At 51.9% G+C, this 19,695-nt stretch overlaps 1 protein-coding gene across 1 annotated transcript; it reads left to right on the forward strand.

Annotated features, from left to right (window-relative positions):
• The first annotated feature begins 11,812 nt into the window (after positions 1-11,812).
• SRSF1 (serine and arginine rich splicing factor 1) lies at positions 11,813-15,608 on the forward strand. The gene is made up of 4 exons (XM_085078555.1): positions 11,813-12,424; positions 12,620-12,804; positions 13,037-13,209; positions 13,464-15,608. Exons 1-4 carry the CDS (start codon positions 12,231-12,233, stop codon positions 13,656-13,658), a joined length of 747 nt encoding a protein of 248 aa, XP_084934681.1. The 5' UTR covers positions 11,813-12,230; the 3' UTR covers positions 13,659-15,608.
• The last annotated feature ends 4,087 nt before the right edge of the window (positions 15,609-19,695 follow it).

Below are 19,695 nucleotides of genomic sequence, written 5' to 3' on the forward strand. Positions count from 1 at the left end.
CCGGCAGTGAGGGATCACCTGGCCAGCAGGACCCTGGCCAGCAGGTGTGACCCCAGCACTTTGGACACTTGGCTTTCCCACACGGGGCTCCTGCCCTCGATAGCTGTGCTCCAGGCACACACCTGCCCCCCCGGCTGCCCCCGCGCGCCCGGCTGCCGGGCTGGCCACCAGCCAGCTCCCGTTTTGGTTGCTCCATTTCACTCGAGCAGCAGTGCCAAGAAGCCCTTTGCAGAAGCTACCTGAAGAAGAGCCCAGCAAAACAAAAAATCCTGATTCCCGTGCTGTCCCCATTCCCACGCTGCGGTGCCTGAACAATAGCGAGATGGAGACAACACTGCCCGGGCTCAGCTGCCTCTTAGTAAGACCAGTTTTAATTACCTGCATGGCCTTGAGAACCAAGAAAACCACTCCAGGTCCTGAAACCTCCCTGATTTGATTGCTGAATGAAGACAAGCTTACAGCTGGTAACAGCACCCAAGGGACAGACTCCATGAGCCAGCAGCCCTGGAACGGACTGATCCCATTTGCTAATGAAATGGATATTTCCTGGTGTGACCTTTGCAGCCTCTGAGATACTGGTCAAAACTCCCAACAGCAGATAAAATATTTAGTGTTCCTTAATGGGTCCAGACCTGAGCTCCTGCTTTAAGAGAGAGAAGTCAGCAGCAGAAAAGTAAGTGAGGATGAATGAACACTGCAGTGCCTGGCACTGAAGTTGTACGAGCATGGGGTGGGGGGACAAGGCCATGCCCAGGCAGGTGACACAGTCTTGGCCTGCCTGGCCAGAGTGGGCTAGCTCCCCAGGCCATGCTACAGAGTGGCCAAGCTGGCCGCCCCCGCACGGCTCCCGGAGCGCCTGCCCACGAGGGCAGCCGGCTCCGCTCAGGTTCGCTGCACCACGCTTGGCTGGGCTATTTATAGCTCTGCCGAGTCTCTGTTGAGGCAGCAGATCTGAGCCTTGTGGATCTGTTTTATGAGCATCCCAGACCAGGCGGCGCAGAGCCTTGGAACGGAGCCGCAGCTCGCTTCAGGGAGGTTTGTGTTCTACTCTCAGTGCTGAGCTGAGGCTGGGCAGGTTTTAAGGCCACAGGCAGCTGCTGGGCGATGCTATCCTGTCTTTCCCACCCAGTGGGAGCCCCAGGCTTTCCCACGAGGACTCCCATCACAGAATACTCTGAGTTGGAAGGGATCCATGAGGATTGTTGGGTCCAACTTTTAACCCTGCATAGGACATCTCCAAGACTCACACCGTGTGGACCTCCTGATGTTTTCCCAGCACTTGACTCCCTCCTGTCCTGGAGAAGCCCATGGGCACATTCAGCCCAGGGCAGGAGGCAGCTGCCCTGAGGAACAAAGGGACAAGATATCAAAGAGTTGCCCTGAATCCAAATGGTGACAGTCACCAGTCCCCAGAGCTCTGGCTCCAGAGCTGGTGGCTGCTTCCGTAATCCTAGTGTAACCCTATCCCAATTACATCCTGCCTTCTCCCAGAGCAGGGGAGCAGGAGGAGGCAGAGGAGCCCTGCTCTAGCCTGGCTCAGTCCTGCTCCTTGCACTGGAAGGAGCATGGCCTTGACAAAGAAAGTGCTTGAAATGCTATGGAGAGAGATGCGTTCCTGAAGAGTGACAAAAGGCATTTGTTTATAAATTCCTCAAAGTGGACTATATAAAGCACTTCACAGAGATTCACAGGAAAAGGGCCTGGCGTGAGGAGCAGTTTGCCATCTAAGGCTGTGCTCCTCCTGCCCCACGGCCACATGCTTCCCCCGGGATGTGTTTCCAATCCCAGGCGATTATAAGTAGAAAACCACAGACTTTGTGCCCATCTGCCACAAGAAATGCAGAGGTCTGAGATCCAAACGCAGGGCTGACAGTGTGAGTATGGCTGCAGCATCCCTTCCACCAGCTCCATCCACTTCCATGCTGTACCTCTGCAGGAACATCCCCCCCAGGATATTTTTCTTATTTAACCTAAACTCGCTTTGGTATGACTCAGCCCATTGCTTGTGCTCTGCCCCACCATGGACGTGGCACAGTGACTTATTTTATAGCACAGATCCACAGCAAAAAACAGCTGAAATGTCACCTTCATCTCCTCTCCCTGCAGGAATTCCTTCCCTTTTTCCTCCTCCCATGTGTCTCCTGCACCTCTGCTCCCCTCCTTTCTCTAGACTCCACCATCAGTCACTCTCTTTTCCAATAATCAATAAAAATAATGGCAGCAATAAAGCACCTCCTATTAATTCCCCTCTGGAATAGAATGGAGGGTGTGGGCACCCTGGAGCAGGTCGATCCCAAGGGGAATTTGGACACTTCACCATATCCACAAAAGCCCTTGCTCGTGGCTGCAGCCCCCCACCAGCATTCTGGCTGGTAGAGCTGGGTCCCTCCCCAGCACAGCCCCCCAGGGCAGCCCAATGTGTTATTTTTTACCAGGAGTCAATTGTTTTGGCAAGTGTTTTGCAAAGCGCATTCCGGAGGGTTTGCTCTCCATCCTGGGCTGCTTTGATCAATCTTGTTTGCGAAGCAGTTTCCACTGCCCTGGTTAATGTACGTTATTATCTCCCTGAATCCCTGCTATTGAACCTGGATAAATCCCGTGGAAAAAGAAAAGACCCTATAAAAGGAAAGGCTCTAAAACATCCCGCGGGAGCTGCCACCGCTGACGCGGAGGGTTTGGACACCATGAGTGGTCCTTTAACAGCAAGAGCAGCCCAAGTCCCCTGGTTTATTGCCTGATCTGCAAAGGCTTTCATCCCAGAGTGAGATGGGAGTGCAGGAATACCAGACCTGGCACTGTCTCCCAGGTTTCCCAGCTGGGAAGAGGGTGCCTCCCTGTAAGTGCTGTGGGAGCAGCCGGGTAGGAGGTGCAGGGCTTGAGGTGTCCCTGCCCCAGGAGATCTGCTCCTCTCTAGGACTGGATCACACACTTCCCAGCAGCATCACACACCGGGGCTCTGAAACCCCAACGCCATCCCCAAAGCCAGCACTGCCCTTCCCTGGCTCGGGCATGCAGGGAGCCATCTCTTCTCATCTGCCCAGGTCTGTCCCGGAGCAGAGGCAGCTGCAGCGTGGCACCACGGCAGGGCAGCCTGGGCTTATCTCCAAGGCAAACGGGCTTAAAAATGTGACAGGCTATAGACGGCTTTTTGTCTAAACCCTGCGTGCCACAAGGCAGCGCGTTCCTGCCATCCCACAGGCATGAGAGAAAACACTCCACGACTTGTGAGCCTTATTAATATGGATTCAGGTCAGCTGCTCCCTGCAAGTTTTTGCGAGTGACTCGCGGTGTGCAGTTCATGCAGGATCCATAAATAAGGACGTCTCTCTGGAATCTCAGCGGGGTCGTATGAGCACAGGGATTTAAGAACTGCCTCGGTGCATGCAGGAGGACGAGGGGTGAGAAGTCACCCAGCCCTCTGCTCCCAGCTCCCACCACCCTAGCCCAGGCTCCCAGACCAGCTGAATACGCTAAAGGCTGGCAACTCCCTTTAATCTGATCTCTCCTCAACTGAAAAATTAGTTTGGAGACAACATAAACAGAGAAGGAAAGGTCACATCAAAGCCACGTGCTCTGAGACCGTGTCTTGTGGCTTCACTCCCACCGTGGGCTGTGCAGGGATCCGAGTCAACCATGGGGCAGGGGCTGGGGACACAGGGCCAGGACGATGGGTAATTTCACTTTGAGTTTCTCCATTTTTCCTTTTCTGTGCTCCCTCTCCTTGGGCTGGTGCTCCAGCACAAGCCCTACACCCAACGTGGTTTATCTGCAAGGCATCCTGCCTGCACTTCAAAGGCTTCCTACATTTTTAAGGCTGGGAGGGCTGTTGTGATCATTTACTCCACCCTCCTGTGAGCCACAGCACTTGCCAAAGCTGGGTTCCTGTGGTCATGCAGAGCGCGGTGCTGCCGTCAGAGGAGCTGGGAGGTGCCAAGACATGCCGGTGGCTTTGGGCTGGCTGCAGGGTGGGGGTTCCTCCTGCCCCACCTCAGCAGGAGGAACCACTCATCCACATCAGCCACGTCTCCGTGCCACACTCCCTCCACTCTGCCACGCTCCTTGCTCCTTCTTCCAGCCACGGGCTGCAGTCCGCAGGGGTGTCCCTGTTCTGGGAACACACTGGGTGCTCACCAGTGAACCTACTGGAAACCACGTGTCAACCACTTAGTGCTCATGCATGAAATGATTGAGCAGTCATGCACAGGCTAATTGGGCATTTGTATGCCAAATAACGGGCGCTCATGCATGAACTGCCCGGGTGCTCATGCATGCCCTGATCGGGGCTCATGGGCACGGGAATGAGCCATCCACGGATGTGCTGACCCGGCTTCCCTGCAGGACTAACCCTGCACTTGTGTGAGCTCTGAGTGGGAACCTGTGCGTGCTCATGCAGGGTCAGTTTAGATGCTGATGCGTGACCAAGATGGGTGCTCAAATGAAAATTATCTGGGTACTTGTGCATTCCCTGATTAGACACACATGCATGAATTTATTAGGCACTGGACTGGGTGTTCACTGGGAACAAGGGGAGCCCGGCACAGCAACAGCCCCACACAAGGCAGGGAAACCTGCCAGAACCCAGCACGGGATGGTGTGACACCAAAAATCCCTGCTGGCTCCCCCAGTGCCTGTGAGCTGGTGGCTTTGCCTCCCCAGCAGCCTTGCTGGCACATGCCAGCTGATCTCACACCTTCCCCCGAGCTCCCGAGGGCGTAGGAAGGAGCTACTGCTGTACAGACAACTTAAACCCTGTTCTGGCACAGCTTAAATACAAGAATCTCCAAAAGCAGGAGACAAGGTCTCCACTGTGTAGAATAATTTAGGTCAGTCTCACTTCTGCAATGATTTATTTAAGCTTTAGCAGCTCCTGGCCCAAGTGAGGGAAAAAATGAGGAAAAAAAATAGAATCCCCCGTATTTACACTATTTTTCTGTAATGTTTATCTTGTGGAAGCTACAGCCTCATCTGCCAGCGCCGCTTTAATCCAGGCCTGCAGACATTTCCACCACACACTCACATTTCTTGGGATTGTGCTTCAAATTGGAGCAACTTGCTGAGCACAAAATCTCAGCCTGCAAAAGCATTCAAGTGGTTGCTTCTCCCTGGAAAGTACGTCCTGTCCTTCGATCACTCTGAGGCTTTACCAGAAATGCTCTCGCCTTCCTGCAATTGCAAAACCAGCCATTTGAGTGGGTTCAGAAGCAAAGCAGCCAGAAACAACCCCCTGTGGTACAACTCCACAAACCACAGCTGGGGAACGGGTGGTGATGGGAGCCCAGAGCCCAGTGGGAGCAGCATGTACTGCGTCAGTACCAGGACCAGCCTGCAAAAGCAGGACTGGGAGGGTGTTGGAGCTGGTGCCTAGCTGGGCAGCTGTGTATTTAAATGTATATAAATGCATCTATAGCAGGCCGGTACTCATAGGCTCACACAGGCATCACTGAAAGCTCTGGCTAAGCCTCCCTCCCGCCCTCCTCACCAGCCTGGTCATGTGGATGCTCTCACTGAGCTCTACAGGAGCTGCAACAGTTGATCTGATCAATAAATACACATTTTATACAACCCTTAAATCTGTAATATCTCTGTATGTAAGAGACCATGAGGGATTTTGTTTTAATTAGAGGAATGCTTAAGGCTACTCTGCCTCCCGCTTAATCAGCCTTGGAAATGTAGTGGGAAGGGCTGTCCTTGTGTAGAGCACAACCCAAAGGCTCAGTGAGGGGATGAGGGCAGGAGCAGCAAGAGAGGGGAGCACAGCCCATATCCACCTCCATCTGGCATCTCCAGAACGAGCCAGGAAAACTCGTATCTGGAGCTGCAAGTGCACCCCATCCACTGCTTGACACCCCCAGGGTAGGAATTACTGGCCAGGGTCCAGCCCCATCCCTGGTCTGAGGAGATGGTTATCATGGATACACAGGGAGAGGTGTCAAGAATGCACTTCATGGCCAGAAAAGAGCAGAGGCTTCCAGCCAAACATTGCCAAAGTTTGCAAAGGTGGTGGTTTTCTTACGGGAATGTTACAACTGCTTAGGTCCCACGGCCCGGAAATATCTGTGGGAGGAGAGCACAGCTCTGCACAGACACGTGGCCTTGGGAACAGCCCTTGGTGCCCTGGGATGGTTCTGCCTCTGTGCTGGGATCCAGGTGAGCCTCCATGCTGGGATCCAGCTGAGCCTCCGTGCTGGGATCCAGGCCAGCCTCCGTGCTGGGATCCAGGTGAGCCTCCGTGCTGGGATCCAGGCCAGCCTGTGGTCAGCCAGCAGCACACACACCTGGCTTTGCTGTGCAGCACCAAGAAGAGTGGAAGCCAGAGACATCCAAAGCTATGCTCTCAGCATAAACCACCAATGCAGGGGTCTGGAAGGTGTACTTCCAGCTCATTCCAGTCCCACCAGTGCTCAGGGGTACTTCAGTCCCAGGCCATCACAGCGCTCAGCTCATCTTTAACTCCAAGCAGGCATGCCATCAGTTTGGGAGCAAAGCTGTCCTCTGTCTGGGAGGATAAGGAGCAATAAAGAGGGGAATAATAAACAAAAATGAGCCCTAGAGGAAAAAAAACTGCTCACTGACAGCGTTGATGCTCTCGGAGCAAACAGAAGCAGAGGCTCTGCTTTGTGCTCACCCTCAGCCCGGCAGCACAGGTATTGTTTGCTGCTAACAGCAGTGCACTGGGATCAGCAAACTGCTCTGGACCTTGGCGGCTGCTCCCACCCTGGGCCTTTTGTAAACGTTGAGTTTATTTTTCCTCGTTTATTTGCTTTTCATTGAGCTGCGACAGGAAAAATATAAGGCTCAGTGTCCCTCCCGCCCTGGTCTCCGTGAGCTTTTGTTTCATGCGGTTATCGCAGTCCCGCGTCTCTCTCCAGTGTTTACCAAAAAGTTATAAAGTTACAGCATCCACAAAACAGCTCCAAAAACTTTATTTGTATTTTAAAATATTCTGCTTGAAGCCAATTTTAATGCATTTCTCTCTCATTGTAGTTCCTTGTGTTAAATAAGATCAGCAAACCCAAACTGATGCCACAGGGGCCACATGCTGCTGAAAGCCTCGAGCTGGGGAGGGAGCAGGGACGTCGGCAGCGCTGCCAGCGGCTCTCCAACAGAAAGCTAATGGAAAACCTCCTTTTAAAACCCACTCAGGCCTGGCAAATTGGGGTTATTTTTGGAGAACAAAGAGATCCAGCTCTATCCACGCTCTGGAGGCTTGGCTCAGTGGCATGGCCCCCACGGAAACATCCCCAGGATGTGTAAGTGCAGAGCTCCTGCTGCCCGTGGCTGTGCCATGGCCCTGTGGTGTCCTGGCAGGGATGGTGACAGATGCCACACAGCAGATAAGAAGCTATCAGTACCTCTAATGGACAAACACTTTCAGTTCCCTGTATCAGGAAGGCACCGTTCACTCTGATTCGGAACACAAGTGGTGGGAAGGAAAGTGCCAGGAGGGACCAGTGAGCTCCCGGTGCCAGAGCTGTGCCACCGGTGCAGCTCGTCCTCACTGGGTCCCTGTGAGGGTGGATCCCAGTGTGGATGGCTCAGCTGGCTCCCTGCCACATGCCTGGAGTGTGGGAATGCATTGAGGGGAAAGGAGGTAACTCCAGGAAATGCACAGGGAAATAAGAACACCAAAAGGAACATGAACAGCTGCAGGGAAACCCTCTCTGTCCAGTCCCCACCAAACCAGAGGATCCCTCTGGAATGAGCAACCCAAATGAATCTGCTCCTTTCTGCTTATTTATTCCTCAGCAGGAGGAATAAACCTTAGCAGGTTTATTTACATTGACAGTTTGCATTCATTTTCCTCCCTCTCCACGTCAGCCCTTGGAGCATCCCACCAGGCAGGGAGAGGGAAGAGCAAAGCAATCAGCTGCTGCGATATTCGGTGACAGCAGGAGGCAGGGAGCAATGGCAGAGCTCAGGATGAACAGAAATGTTTTCCCAGGGAAATAAATTCATGGAAATGGATTTGGGGGAGGCTCATTGAAACTTTCTGGTCTGTGCTAACTGCTGCCCCTTTCCCTCCCAGCCCCAGCCGTGGTGTGGTGGCATGTGGGAATCACTGCAAATCCAAGTAATGTGAAAATAAGACAACAGAAATCACAGCAAATGCCTGATTTTTATTATTTTTTAAATTAACCTTTTATTGCTACCAGCCAGAAAAATAACCACACACTGATTTAACTGATTCTGCTTCCCTTTGCCCTGTCAGTCTGCTCCAGGGACTTTGGATCTGAGCACATCGTGGGGCCAGCTGTATGGTGTAGCTGTTCTCACAAAGGAAAAACAGCAGGGTTTTGGAAATTCTAAAAATGAGCATTCCCAGTCCACCTGGGATGATCTGAATTCTGGTGATGTTACCTCTGCTCATCTGGCTTTTCTCCTTTGAGTCTCCACCTGTGTGTGTCCTTTTGGGCTGGCTTCCAGGAAAAATTCCCACTGGCAGCTTTCTGTGTTTTCCGTTTGCATCCAGACATGCCCCAGCATGTGCAGAGGAAATCTCTTTGCTTACAGATAAATCAGCATAAACAAAACAAGCTCTGTCACCATCCACTGCTATGGGAATTCTTTTCAAGCTTACACACATTTTCCTTGTCTTATCTTAAACTCAGAGTTTCTCTGAAAAAAACAGACTGGTATTTTTGCATCTTTTTTCTACATGCAAAACAGTAAGTTTGATAACTTTGAGGCACTATTTAAAATGGAACACACCCCCCCTGAAAAAAAAACCAAACAACTTAAGCTTTGTATTTCACCTCCAAAGACACAACCTGTATGGTTTCAAGTTACTGGTGAAATGCCAAGGAAACCTCTCCAGCAGCAGATTCCAAAGGACTGTTACAGGAGGGAAATGGCAAGTTTGGACAATTCATTGCTCAGTTCTCAAAAAAAAAACGTTACGACTTCAGATGCCTCTTAAAAAACAACCATTTTCTCCCGAACAATCTGAGCTTTGACAAACTGTTATTTTGCAACACAGTAAGATTAGTCAGAACTAATCCCAGCTGGATTGCTCTGTAGCAAGGATTAGGAAAAACAGGTTCTCTGTGACAGAGCTGGGTGATGACAGGCCGTGGGCTGTGGCTCCAGCCCTGCAGCTCTGCTTGGGAAATGTCCTGCCTCCCAAGTTTCATCAGGAATAACAATAAGCAATGATGTTACATGGGTAATATTTGCATTATTCACCAATATTCTCCCTTGGAAAGCCCTGGTTTCCATTGCTCCCATTCTGAGAACAAAAACTTGCCATTTTACAGTAGTTAGCTTTCTTTTCTTTTAGCAAGATTATTTGCCTTTGCATTACCAGTAATTTATTTTCTGCATAATTTATTGTTTCTCCACATATGTGTTTTGCTAAGAAGGCAAAAATGACTCTGAGAAATAAGTATTCTGCAGCATATCCAACTAAACACTCCACTGATAACACAGAGCTAGGGAAGGTAATGAGGAAGAAAACATCCAACACTTCTATAAAGAGACACTTCATTAAGGTAATTAAGAGAATAATTTAAAACAGTTATGAGGATTATTAAGACACAAAAGAAATTATGCAACAGGGTTTTCACCAACCAGGCAGACTTACCATTGGTTTATGATGCCTTTAAGAACAACTTTAAGTGGTTTTAATAAGTTTTTGAAAATAGAGACTCATTTCTTGGCAAAGGATGTAGTTTCCCCACACCTGGGAAAAACATAATCAGGATCTTTGTGGGTTTTTTGGTGCAGAGGGGACTTGTTGGGTTTTTTTAGTATCACAGGAAGGTTTGGGTTGGGAGGGGCCATAAAGCTCACCCAGTTCTATCCCCTGCCATGGACAGGGACACTTTCCACTAGACCAGGTTGCTCCAAGCCCCATCCAGCCTGGCTTTGGATACTTGCAGGGATCACAGAATCCGCAAATCACGTAGGCTGGAAAAGACCTCCAAGATTATCAAGTCAAATCTTTGACCTATCACCACCTTGGTCACCCAGCCCAGAGCACTGAGTGCCATGTCCTGTCACTCCTTGCACACATCCAGGGCTGGGGACTCCACAAGTATCTCTAATGAGCTGGCAAATAACTGAACAGCTTGTTAAATAATAATCAAATAATCAAAACCTCATTATTTCCCCCAAAACACCCCCTGAAGTCACGTAGATCCGGGCTGGAACCGCAGGGGCTGCAGTCACTGCTCACCACATCATGTTCCACGACAAAGAGAACTGTGAGACTCCAAAATGCTGTCACAGATGCAGAACATCCCCAGGCAGTTGAGAATTTACCCTTTGCCAACCAGCTCTCGTGCAGATGGGCTCTCTCACCCCATCTCTCTGCTGTTATTCAATCCCTTGGCGATCCAACAGGGATATTCCACGTTAAAAACCCCCAGAGCAGAGCACGTTGCTGCACTTCCACCTCAAAGAGAGAACAACGAGCAGCATTTGTAACAGTCACACATGTCATGATGTTACACTGAAAATATTTCCCTGTCAGCCCCTGGATTGCTGTTTTTCCAGAGGAATATGCATTTTTTATTAACATGTGAAAAATGAGGGCAGCATGACAGGCTCCAAGGAAGAGGCAGGAGGCATTTTTCACAATCCCTTAATTAACTCACAAGCCTAAAAGGGTTTTCTCCACACTCCCAACACTGCTTTAACCTCTTCTGGTGGTTTCAGTGACTGAACCTCTCTAGCACCACATGAAGTCTCTTGTGCTGATATAAACAACATGCAGGGATCAATGAAAGACACCTACATCGCACAAGATCATTAATTCCATTTATTTCAATGATTTTTAGCACAATCTCACCCACGTTTTTGTATTTTCTTGTGGACTGGGGCACACTGAATTGGTTTCTCACTCTCAAGCTGCTTTGACAGATCTGTGAGAGCTTTGTGACAATGCAGAGTACTCCCCCGGTATTTTAAAGAGGATTTATTTGAATTATAGTTTTATAAGCATAACATATTTGGACGTTATTGTCCTGTTCTTCCCCAGGAAATCCTCTTCTGCCCTCTTCTGTGCCTGTTTTTAATGTGACCCTGCATTAAACCTTCACAAATTCACTATATAGAACATTCTTCTGCAGGAGCACACAGCCCTCAGCAGTGTCCTCAAATGCATCCTCTTGGGATGCGACTTTGTCTTAATTTCTAATGCTTTTTGTTCCTCCACTTAACTTTAACATAGACACCAAGTCCAGCTCGTTCTAAAAGTTTATTTTGCGCAAGCTCGTCGTGCTCAGCTGCACAAGTGTTGGAGGAAAGAACCCCCAAGAACCATCAAATGGGCTCAGCAATGGCAAAACACACCGCGAGTGGGGGAAAACCCCAAACCCAACAGATTCCAACCGGATCTGTGGTTCCTGAGGGAGATGTGCACCCCGGCTGTCCCCCTGCTCCCCTCACGGTGCCCCCAGCAGCCATTTTGGGTCAGCCCGGCCTGCCCCCTCAGAGAGCACAGCCCTGTGCTCCGCTGCTCCGGGACACGGCACTGCGGGACAGGGCGCTGACCGCAGCCCTGCAGCCCCGGGCGGGCACACACCGGGGACACACGGGGACACACTGGGGGACACACGGTGACACAGGGGGACACTCGGGGACACACTGGGGGACACACGGTGACACCGCGGCTGTCCCCCCCAAGCGCTCCCGCCGCGCGCGCTCCCGCCACCCCGCGGTGCATTGTGGGACGCGCCTCGCGCTTGGCGCCAAGCGCGCCCGCCGTCCCGCGCGGTGCATTGTGGGCTGTGCCCTCCCCGGCCGGGCCTAGAGGCGCGGGGCGCCGCACCGGACGTGACGTCACGGAGCAGCCGCCGTTAGAAGCGCTGCCGGGACGTGCGTCCTTCCCCCGGCGCGGGTACCGGTGGCTCTTCACGGCACAACCGAGCTGAGCGCACCCTCGCGCCCCACAGCTGCGCCACTCGCACGGGCTCGGCTTCTCCGGGGCGGAAAGAACCGAGGGACTACTTTGCGGTGATATCGCGCATGCGCAGGGCGGAGCAGTGAGGGCGCGGCGGAGGACGCGTGCGCCGCTGGTCCGCCGTGAGCGCGGGCGGTGCTGCGGCCGGTGCTGCGTCCCGGGGTGAGATCGGTGCGCGCAGAGGCAGCGCGAGCGGAGCCGCGGGCGCCATTTTGAAGCGGCGGTCGGGGGAGGTGACGAGCGCTCCGAGAGCCCGGCCCGGCCCCGCCACCGCCGCCCCGCGCCGCCCGCACCGCCCCGCGCCGCCGCAAACATTGCCGACCTCGCCATGTCCGGCGGCGGCGTCATCCGCGGCCCGGCCGGCAACAACGACTGCCGCATCTACGTGGGGAACCTGCCCCCCGACATCCGCACCAAGGACATCGAGGACGTGTTCTACAAGTACGGCGCCATCCGCGACATCGACCTGAAGAACCGCCGCGGGGGCCCGCCCTTCGCCTTCGTCGAGTTTGAGGACCCCAGGTGAGACCCCTGTGGCGCTGCCCCGGGTCCCCCGGCCCGGCGGAGCCGCCGCTGCCCGCCGGGAGCATCGCCCCGCGGCCCGGGCCGCGCTAACGGGGCTGCTGAGGCGGCGGGCGGGGAGAGGCGCGCGGGAAGCGCGAACAAAGGCGGGGGGTGCGGCGGCCACGCTCACCGCCCGCCCCGTGCCGCCCGCAGGGACGCGGAGGACGCCGTCTACGGGCGGGACGGCTACGACTACGATGGGTATCGCCTCCGCGTGGAGTTCCCTCGGAGCGGCCGCGGCACCGGCAGAGGCGGCGGCGGTGGCGGAGGGGGAGGAGCCCCTCGGGGCAGGTACGGCCCCCCGTCCCGGCGCTCGGAGTACAGAGTGATCGTCTCGGGTGAGTCATTGCTCTCTCTCTCAGCCTAAGTGCTCCCCCGGGGTCCTGCAGGCGCGGTGCTGCCGCGAGGTGCTGCTTATAAAGCATCGCTCCGTGTGCTTTGGGAGGGGAAGAGTGGCGTCCCCCGATGCTGAGCGCTCCTCTCCTTCGCTGCGCCTTTGCCGCTGCTGCCGTAACTACACGAGGCGAAGCTCTAATCCGGTTTTAAAGTCACGTCTTGGTTTTTCCGTAGGGCTGCCTCCAAGTGGAAGTTGGCAGGATTTAAAGGATCACATGCGTGAAGCAGGTGATGTATGTTATGCTGATGTTTTCCGAGATGGCACTGGTGTCGTGGAGTTTGTGCGGAAGGAAGACATGACCTACGCTGTGCGAAAGCTGGATAACACTAAGTTTAGATCGCACGAGGTAGGTATCACACTTACTGTCTTTGGCCAGAATTGGATACAAGGGGCTTAACAGTAGGATGTGAAGGTAAGGAACGTGTGGTGTTCATTGTTTGGTTACAAAGCAGCTAAATAAGTGTGTGGTCAGGCTGGAGATAGACGTGTAAGCTCTGCTGTCTGTCCGGCCATAGTAACGCTGTCTGCAGTCTGTCAGCATGCCTGAAACATGGCCCTGAAGCCTCGACGTTTCAATCGAAAGTTCTGTCTATCCAATAGGGAGAAACTGCCTACATCCGTGTTAAAGTTGATGGCCCAAGAAGCCCAAGCTATGGAAGATCTCGGTCCCGCAGCCGTAGTCGTAGCAGGAGCCGTAGTCGAAGCAACAGCAGAAGCCGCAGTTATTCCCCAAGAAGAAGCAGAGGATCTCCACGCTACTCTCCCCGCCACAGCAGATCCCGATCTCGTACATAAACATCACTAGCTCTGATCTTTTTGTAGAACCCCATGTTGTACACAGTTTTCTTTTACTTAGTACAGTCTTTCATTATTTTTTTTTAAAAATTCCAACTGTTTTACTCGAATTGGCTGAAGTGTTGAATTGCATTCTTGTGTAAAATCCCTAGTGAGTATTTGCTCCTCGACACCGACATTCCCCTCCTGTCTTTGGTAAATTGTATTTTAATTGCTGTCAGTCAGGATTGTTCCGGTTTAGTTCTAGTTCAATACCAACATTCTTGGAGCTGTGGTATTGCTGTGTAAATGTCTCAGTGTTCCGCTGTGGTCGAGACGAGCTGGGGATGTTGGGATGTTTGTGGCTAACTTGTCTCTTCTGGGGGATCTTACATTTTATCTTGCCTTTTCGTGTGTCTTTCTGTAGACATATCTGAAGAGATGGATTAAGAATGCTTTGGATTAAAGGATTGTGGAGCACATGTCAATCATTTTAGGATTGTCAAAAGGAGGATTGAGGAGGATCAGATCAATAATGGAGGCAATGGTATGACTCCAAGTGCTATTGTCACAGATGAACTTGGCAGTATTGACCTTATACTGAGAGACAGGGGAATTGAGGCCGAGCACATACGTGTCCCCACGTGTCGCTTCAGGCATGTTCTCGTGACCGCAGGCTGCGATTGCTCTTCTCTTTTAAAACTTCCTTTCCTGGGGGAGCAATTGTGGCCAAATCCCTGCTTTTGTAATTCTCTATTCCATTCTAGTTTTTTAAAGGAATAACCGGGGCCGGGAGGGGGAGTATTGGTTTATTTGTCCCGCAGCGTTTGGTTACAAGTGTCCATGTCCGTAGTATCCGTACACTTGTAGTAGAACTTGCAATCAGAGTATAATATCAATACTGCTAAAATCTGCATGTCCTCTGTGTGACTGATACAGCGTGGCTGTTGCATTTTTATAAGTACCAGAATGAAATCAAAATAAAAATAGCAAACCTAGTGGGGAATAATTTAAGTCTCAGCCCTGCCCCCTCAGACTAATTCACGATTGACTCACGATCCGTGTGAAAACACCGATTGTTAACGTTCCCTCCAGCTGGGAGTGCAGCTGTAGTCCAGCCATTCCATAGTAGGTGGATAGACCGAGCAGTTAAAGCTTTTCCAGTTTAGTAGAACCATTTTTTACAACCACAAAACCTCGTACCCACCAATGCGCTGAGTATGTTGGCATTTCCAGTTGACATATTGTAAATATTTACAATGTTTCCTCCAAATAGTAATTAACATTTCTAAAGAAATTATCTGAGCATCAGCATTGGAAAGTTTGTTTTGGGGAATTGATAGTTATTACTGTACATCTGAATTAATTGATGGCAAACATAACTGATCATTCCCCAGAATCCTATTTTTTCATTACAGTATCTAACTTTTTGCCTCCTCTTTTTTGGTTTTGCTGGTTATAAAGGTTTGGATTGGAGAGGGCTCACTGGATCCCAATCCTTGGAGCTGGATCATTGGATTCAAATCATAATGTGGATAGGATAGGGAGGCTGAATTACAAGGATTCATGGAGCGGGATCAAATTACCAGGAACATAGGAGTGGATTCCTGCCCCAACCAAACCGCATTCGTGTGGATTTTTTTATTCAACTCAATTGGCTATTCCAAAGATATTTTTTTTTCCTATTTTTGACGATTGGAGCCCTTAAGATGCACGATGGAGTTTTGCATTTTTTTGGTAAAAGGAGCAAAGCGAGGACCTGGAGAGGTACGCTGGAGCAATCTCCTTGGAAGGATTCAGCACGAGTAGATGGTAAACCTTAAAGGGGAAAAAGGGGGGTTTGTTTAAAAAAATAAAAAAGTAAATAAGTCATTTCTCTAAATTTAAAGACCAAAATTGGAGTTAAAGATGACGTAGGTTTCAATTGGCCATTGCTTTTTTTCTTTGACAAATAAAATTTTTACAAAAACACACCCCGTGTCATCGTTGGTCGCGGAGTCTCGTCCTCGCCCGCTGCCCTCGCCTTGGGGAGCTGGACAAAAGCCTTTTGTGTGGAACAGAGCTGGAGTGTTCCAGGGGAAGCATCCATATTTGAGCTTCTCCTCAATAAAGGATCAGTTCCCTGGGAAATGGGTGGAATTTAGTAGATGGGGAGGGGGAAAGAATGAACTCTCCGTGCTTAAAGGAGGGAACATTAATACAACTTGATAGGAGATCACCTGGGGTAAAGGGGAGATTTATGGGCTTGTCCTGAGCATAAATGGGGGCAGAACTGGTCTGTGTGACCATTAGTGGTGTGGGTGGATGAGGCAGTGAGCAGCAGCTGGGCTGTTGGTGTAATCCTTGAGCTGTGTGCACAGGAAATTCTCACCCCTGGCCCTGGGGACAGGCTGGAAGGTGCATGGGTGCTCAGAGGAGGCTGTGGCCCTGTGGGAAAGTGGGGTGACTGTTGCCAGAGAAGTCTGTTGGGTTGTGGGAAACAAGGGCAGTGGAGGCTCCTTGGCACACAGATGTGAGCTGGGGAAACGAGTGAGGTTTGGTCCAAAAGTCCCAACTCTCATGGGAATTGGTCTGTTCCATCACCGGCGGTGATGGAAGGTGAAAATGATTGCAGTGGCTACAGGCATGCCCAGGGTGTTTTGCAAAGGGAAACCTGAAGAGTTGGGTTTGCCAGGACTGAAGTGGAGTTTGGAGAGGATCATTACAAAGTACCCACCAGAGGAGGAGTGAAGGATGCCAGCAGGCTGAGGGATCCCCACCTTCACTTTGAAAAATGAGTGTTAGTTCTGACCCAGCGAGTCCAGCCAGAGCTGATGGCTTTAAGCAGATTCACCTGGAGCTCATCAGTGTGTGAAGCACCAATTTCAGGGGCAGTTCAGCCAGCTAAGACACGGAATTCCCTGTGCAAGGTGTGCGCTGGAGGTGCAGGAAGGCTGTAATTCGGAATTCCCTGTGCAAGGTGTGTGCTGGAGGTGCAGGAAGGCTGTAACTTGGAATTCTCCGTGCAAGGTGTGCGCTGGAGGTGCAGGAAGGCTGTAATTTGTCAAGCCTGGTTCTGGCACCAGGGAGCCGGTGGGTGCAGGATGTGCTCTTGGTCTTACCTGTGTGTGGATCAACTACTGGAGCGGGAAATACCACAGGATTGTTTGCTCCTGAGATTATCTCAGTGGTTTGGATCACCCTGTGGGAGTTCAGTGGCTCCCAAGCAGAGGAGGTTGGAACACAGTGTTCTCTACGTTGGGATTTGTGGAGTGTCACCTTCCTGGAAAGCTGCTGATGTCGAGTCCAACACCCGATGGGCACCACACCTCTGCCAGAAGGCTGTGATCCTCCCTGGGGACTGGAAAAGCTGCCTTTCCATTTCACCTGGACAATGGCAGGGAATGGAGCATTGCTGGGGTCTCTCTTATTTTGGCTTTCTGCTCTGAGGGGAGAGCTCGGCTCATTCCAGCAGGAGCTGCTAGTCCTGTTCCTGCCCCAGTGTCACCTGCTCACTTTGTTCTCCGTGTCCCAGCTGTGGCATTTGTGAAGCACTTTGAGATTCTCTAATAAACCTGTTCCCAGTGTGCAGCTCTTGTGCATTCCACCTTTTTTCCCGTAAAATTGTTTCTGTCACTGTGCTGCGAACAGGCAGCGCTGGAGCAGGGAAGCCACAGGGTGAAGCAAGGCTTTCCCCAAGTGCCCCGTGTTTTAATTTTGGATTCTGATCCAGTGTGTTCCACATCCTCGGGGGGAATATTGTGTTCCCTGATTGTCATAAAATAGAGGAATTAAATTAATACCTCAGAAATGTGCTCTGAACCAGGTTTGACAGCGTTAGGAAAAGTTAACTGGAGGAGGCTGTGCCTCCTGACACACTCTTAGTTTTTAATTATGCCACGTTATGAGTTCATTAACATTGTGACAGAGCTAGTGAGAAGTCAGTGATTTTTGGGAGCAACACTCCTGCCTGGCACGACCCGGGGAGCCTGGTGCCATCTCTTCTGCCCTTCAGCTTCTCCAGGGATGAAAGTGAATCTGAGTAAGTGCCTGCTTGACTCCCCGTGGGGAATCTGCTTCCCGGCAGAGCCCTGGGAGCCATCAGCTCGCCTGGCTGGGGCTGGTGGGTAAAACTGGCATTGATTTTAATGTCCTCATACGTTAGTGGAACAGGCTGGCTGCAGGCAGCAGCTCGTGGTGGCTCTTCCACCCTGTCTTCTGAGAAGGTATTTGCTAGGATTTCACCAGATGCCAACCAAGGCACCAGCTGTCTTCTATGAATGTGTTCTTCCTGAAACTAGATGTTTTGAGAATCCATTCTCCCTGAAGAAGGTGGGAAGATGTAGGGAAATGGAATTGCCCTTGTTCAAGCAGAGGGGACGACCAAATGCAGCCCCTTCTCCTAAATCATTTTTCCATCCAGAAGCAGCTGGGTTTCTGCTGCACAGCGAGCAGGCAGCGTTCCCTTCCCGGTGCTTCTACCCTGCAGCACTGGATGAGCTGCGCCGTTCCTGCAGGGACTCTGCCTGTTCCGATGCTCCTGCACTTCCGATAGTGCCGCTTTGTTGGGACAACTGAGGGCGATTGTGCGCCCCGGGGCTGGGTGGCCCCTCTGTGCCGCCCTCGGCCGCGCAGCTGCCCGGCAGCCCGGCCCGATACTGCCTTCTTTGTGCGAACACTTCGGGAAGCGCCGTGCAGAGGGAGGGAATCTCTCCTCCTTGACTGCACATCGTCCTGATAGCCCCGGACTTAATAAACCCGACATTAGCTCCGAAATAGAAACGGTTAGAAAACTTGTGGTTTCTCCTAGAAACCACAGTTCGGGGCTTTTTTTCTGTTGTTTATTTGGGTTTTTCTTTTTTTTTCCCCTAACAGAAACTTCTGCTTTAGAACAGGGGATTCTTTCATTGATCTGTGTGCGTTGGTTGTGCCGTGAGGTTTCTTGCTCCTGATAACAGCAGAGTTTTTAGCTGTGCAGCAAAATTAGAGTCATTTCTAGACTGGCTAAAAACAGCCCCAGCTTTGGTGAGAATCCCCCATGCCGAGTGCAGAATGATCCTCGCTGCACCTGCACGGGAAGAGCAGTTTATCTGGAATTACAGTTGGAGCAGTTTCAAATAGCTGAATTATTAGGAAAAATGAAGATTCCAGGCAGTTTCCTGTGTACTAAATATTCCCTAAAATCCCTGACCCGCCGCTCCTGAAGGTGAGTCAGTGATGTACTCACCCGCACTGCGTGGTCCTTGCAGTGCTTTGTCCTGCTCCGCCGGAGCTGCGGGATGGGATGGGCATGGAGCCTGGCAGAGTCATGGGACAGAACGGGCATGGAGCCCGGCAGAGCCACGGGATGGGCACGGAGCCTGGCAGAGCTGCAGGATGGGCACGGAGCCCGGCAGAGCTGCAGGACAGGACGGGCATGGAGCAGGGCAGAGCTGCAGGGTGGGATGGGCACAGAGCCTGGCAGGGCTGCGGGATGGTCATGGAGCCCGGCAGAGTCGCAGGATGGGCACGGAGCCCAACAGAGCCATGGGATGGGCACGGAGCTTGGCAGAGCCATGGGATGGGCATGGAGCCTGGCAGAGCCATGGGATGGACATGGAGCCTGGCAGAGCCATGGGATGGACATGGAGCCTGGCAGAACTGCAGGACAGGCACGGAGCCTGGCAGAGCCATGGGATGGACATGGAGCCTGGCAGAGCCATGGGATGGGCACGGAGCCTGGCAGAGCCGCAGGATGGACATGCAGCCCGGCAGAGCAGCAGGATGGGCTGCAGCCTCTCCTGGCATTCCCTCACCTTGTCCCTGGGCGCTGAGGGGGACCTGGCTCACCTCTGCGTCCCCTCCCGGCTGGGTGGATGTGCCGGTTGCAGAGCCATTAACATAATTTTATGCACTAATTTGTGTAATCATTAAAGAGTCGAGCAGGGCATTGTTCACATGAGTAATTACCGCTATATTCTAATAGCTCTAATTCATCCCTTTAGTGAGTTTCGTGTTTCAGTGACTCAGCCGCGATTCACGCTTCGGGTCTTGTATTTTTTTAAGAAATGCCCGTTTCTCGCATGACTTGGTTGCCCTC

The sequence above is a fragment of the Lichenostomus cassidix genome, chromosome 19 (genome assembly GCF_008360975.1).
Source record: "Lichenostomus cassidix isolate B80296 chromosome 19, HeHo_3.0, whole genome shotgun sequence".
NCBI classification, from domain to species: domain Eukaryota; kingdom Metazoa; phylum Chordata; class Aves; order Passeriformes; family Meliphagidae; genus Lichenostomus; species Lichenostomus cassidix.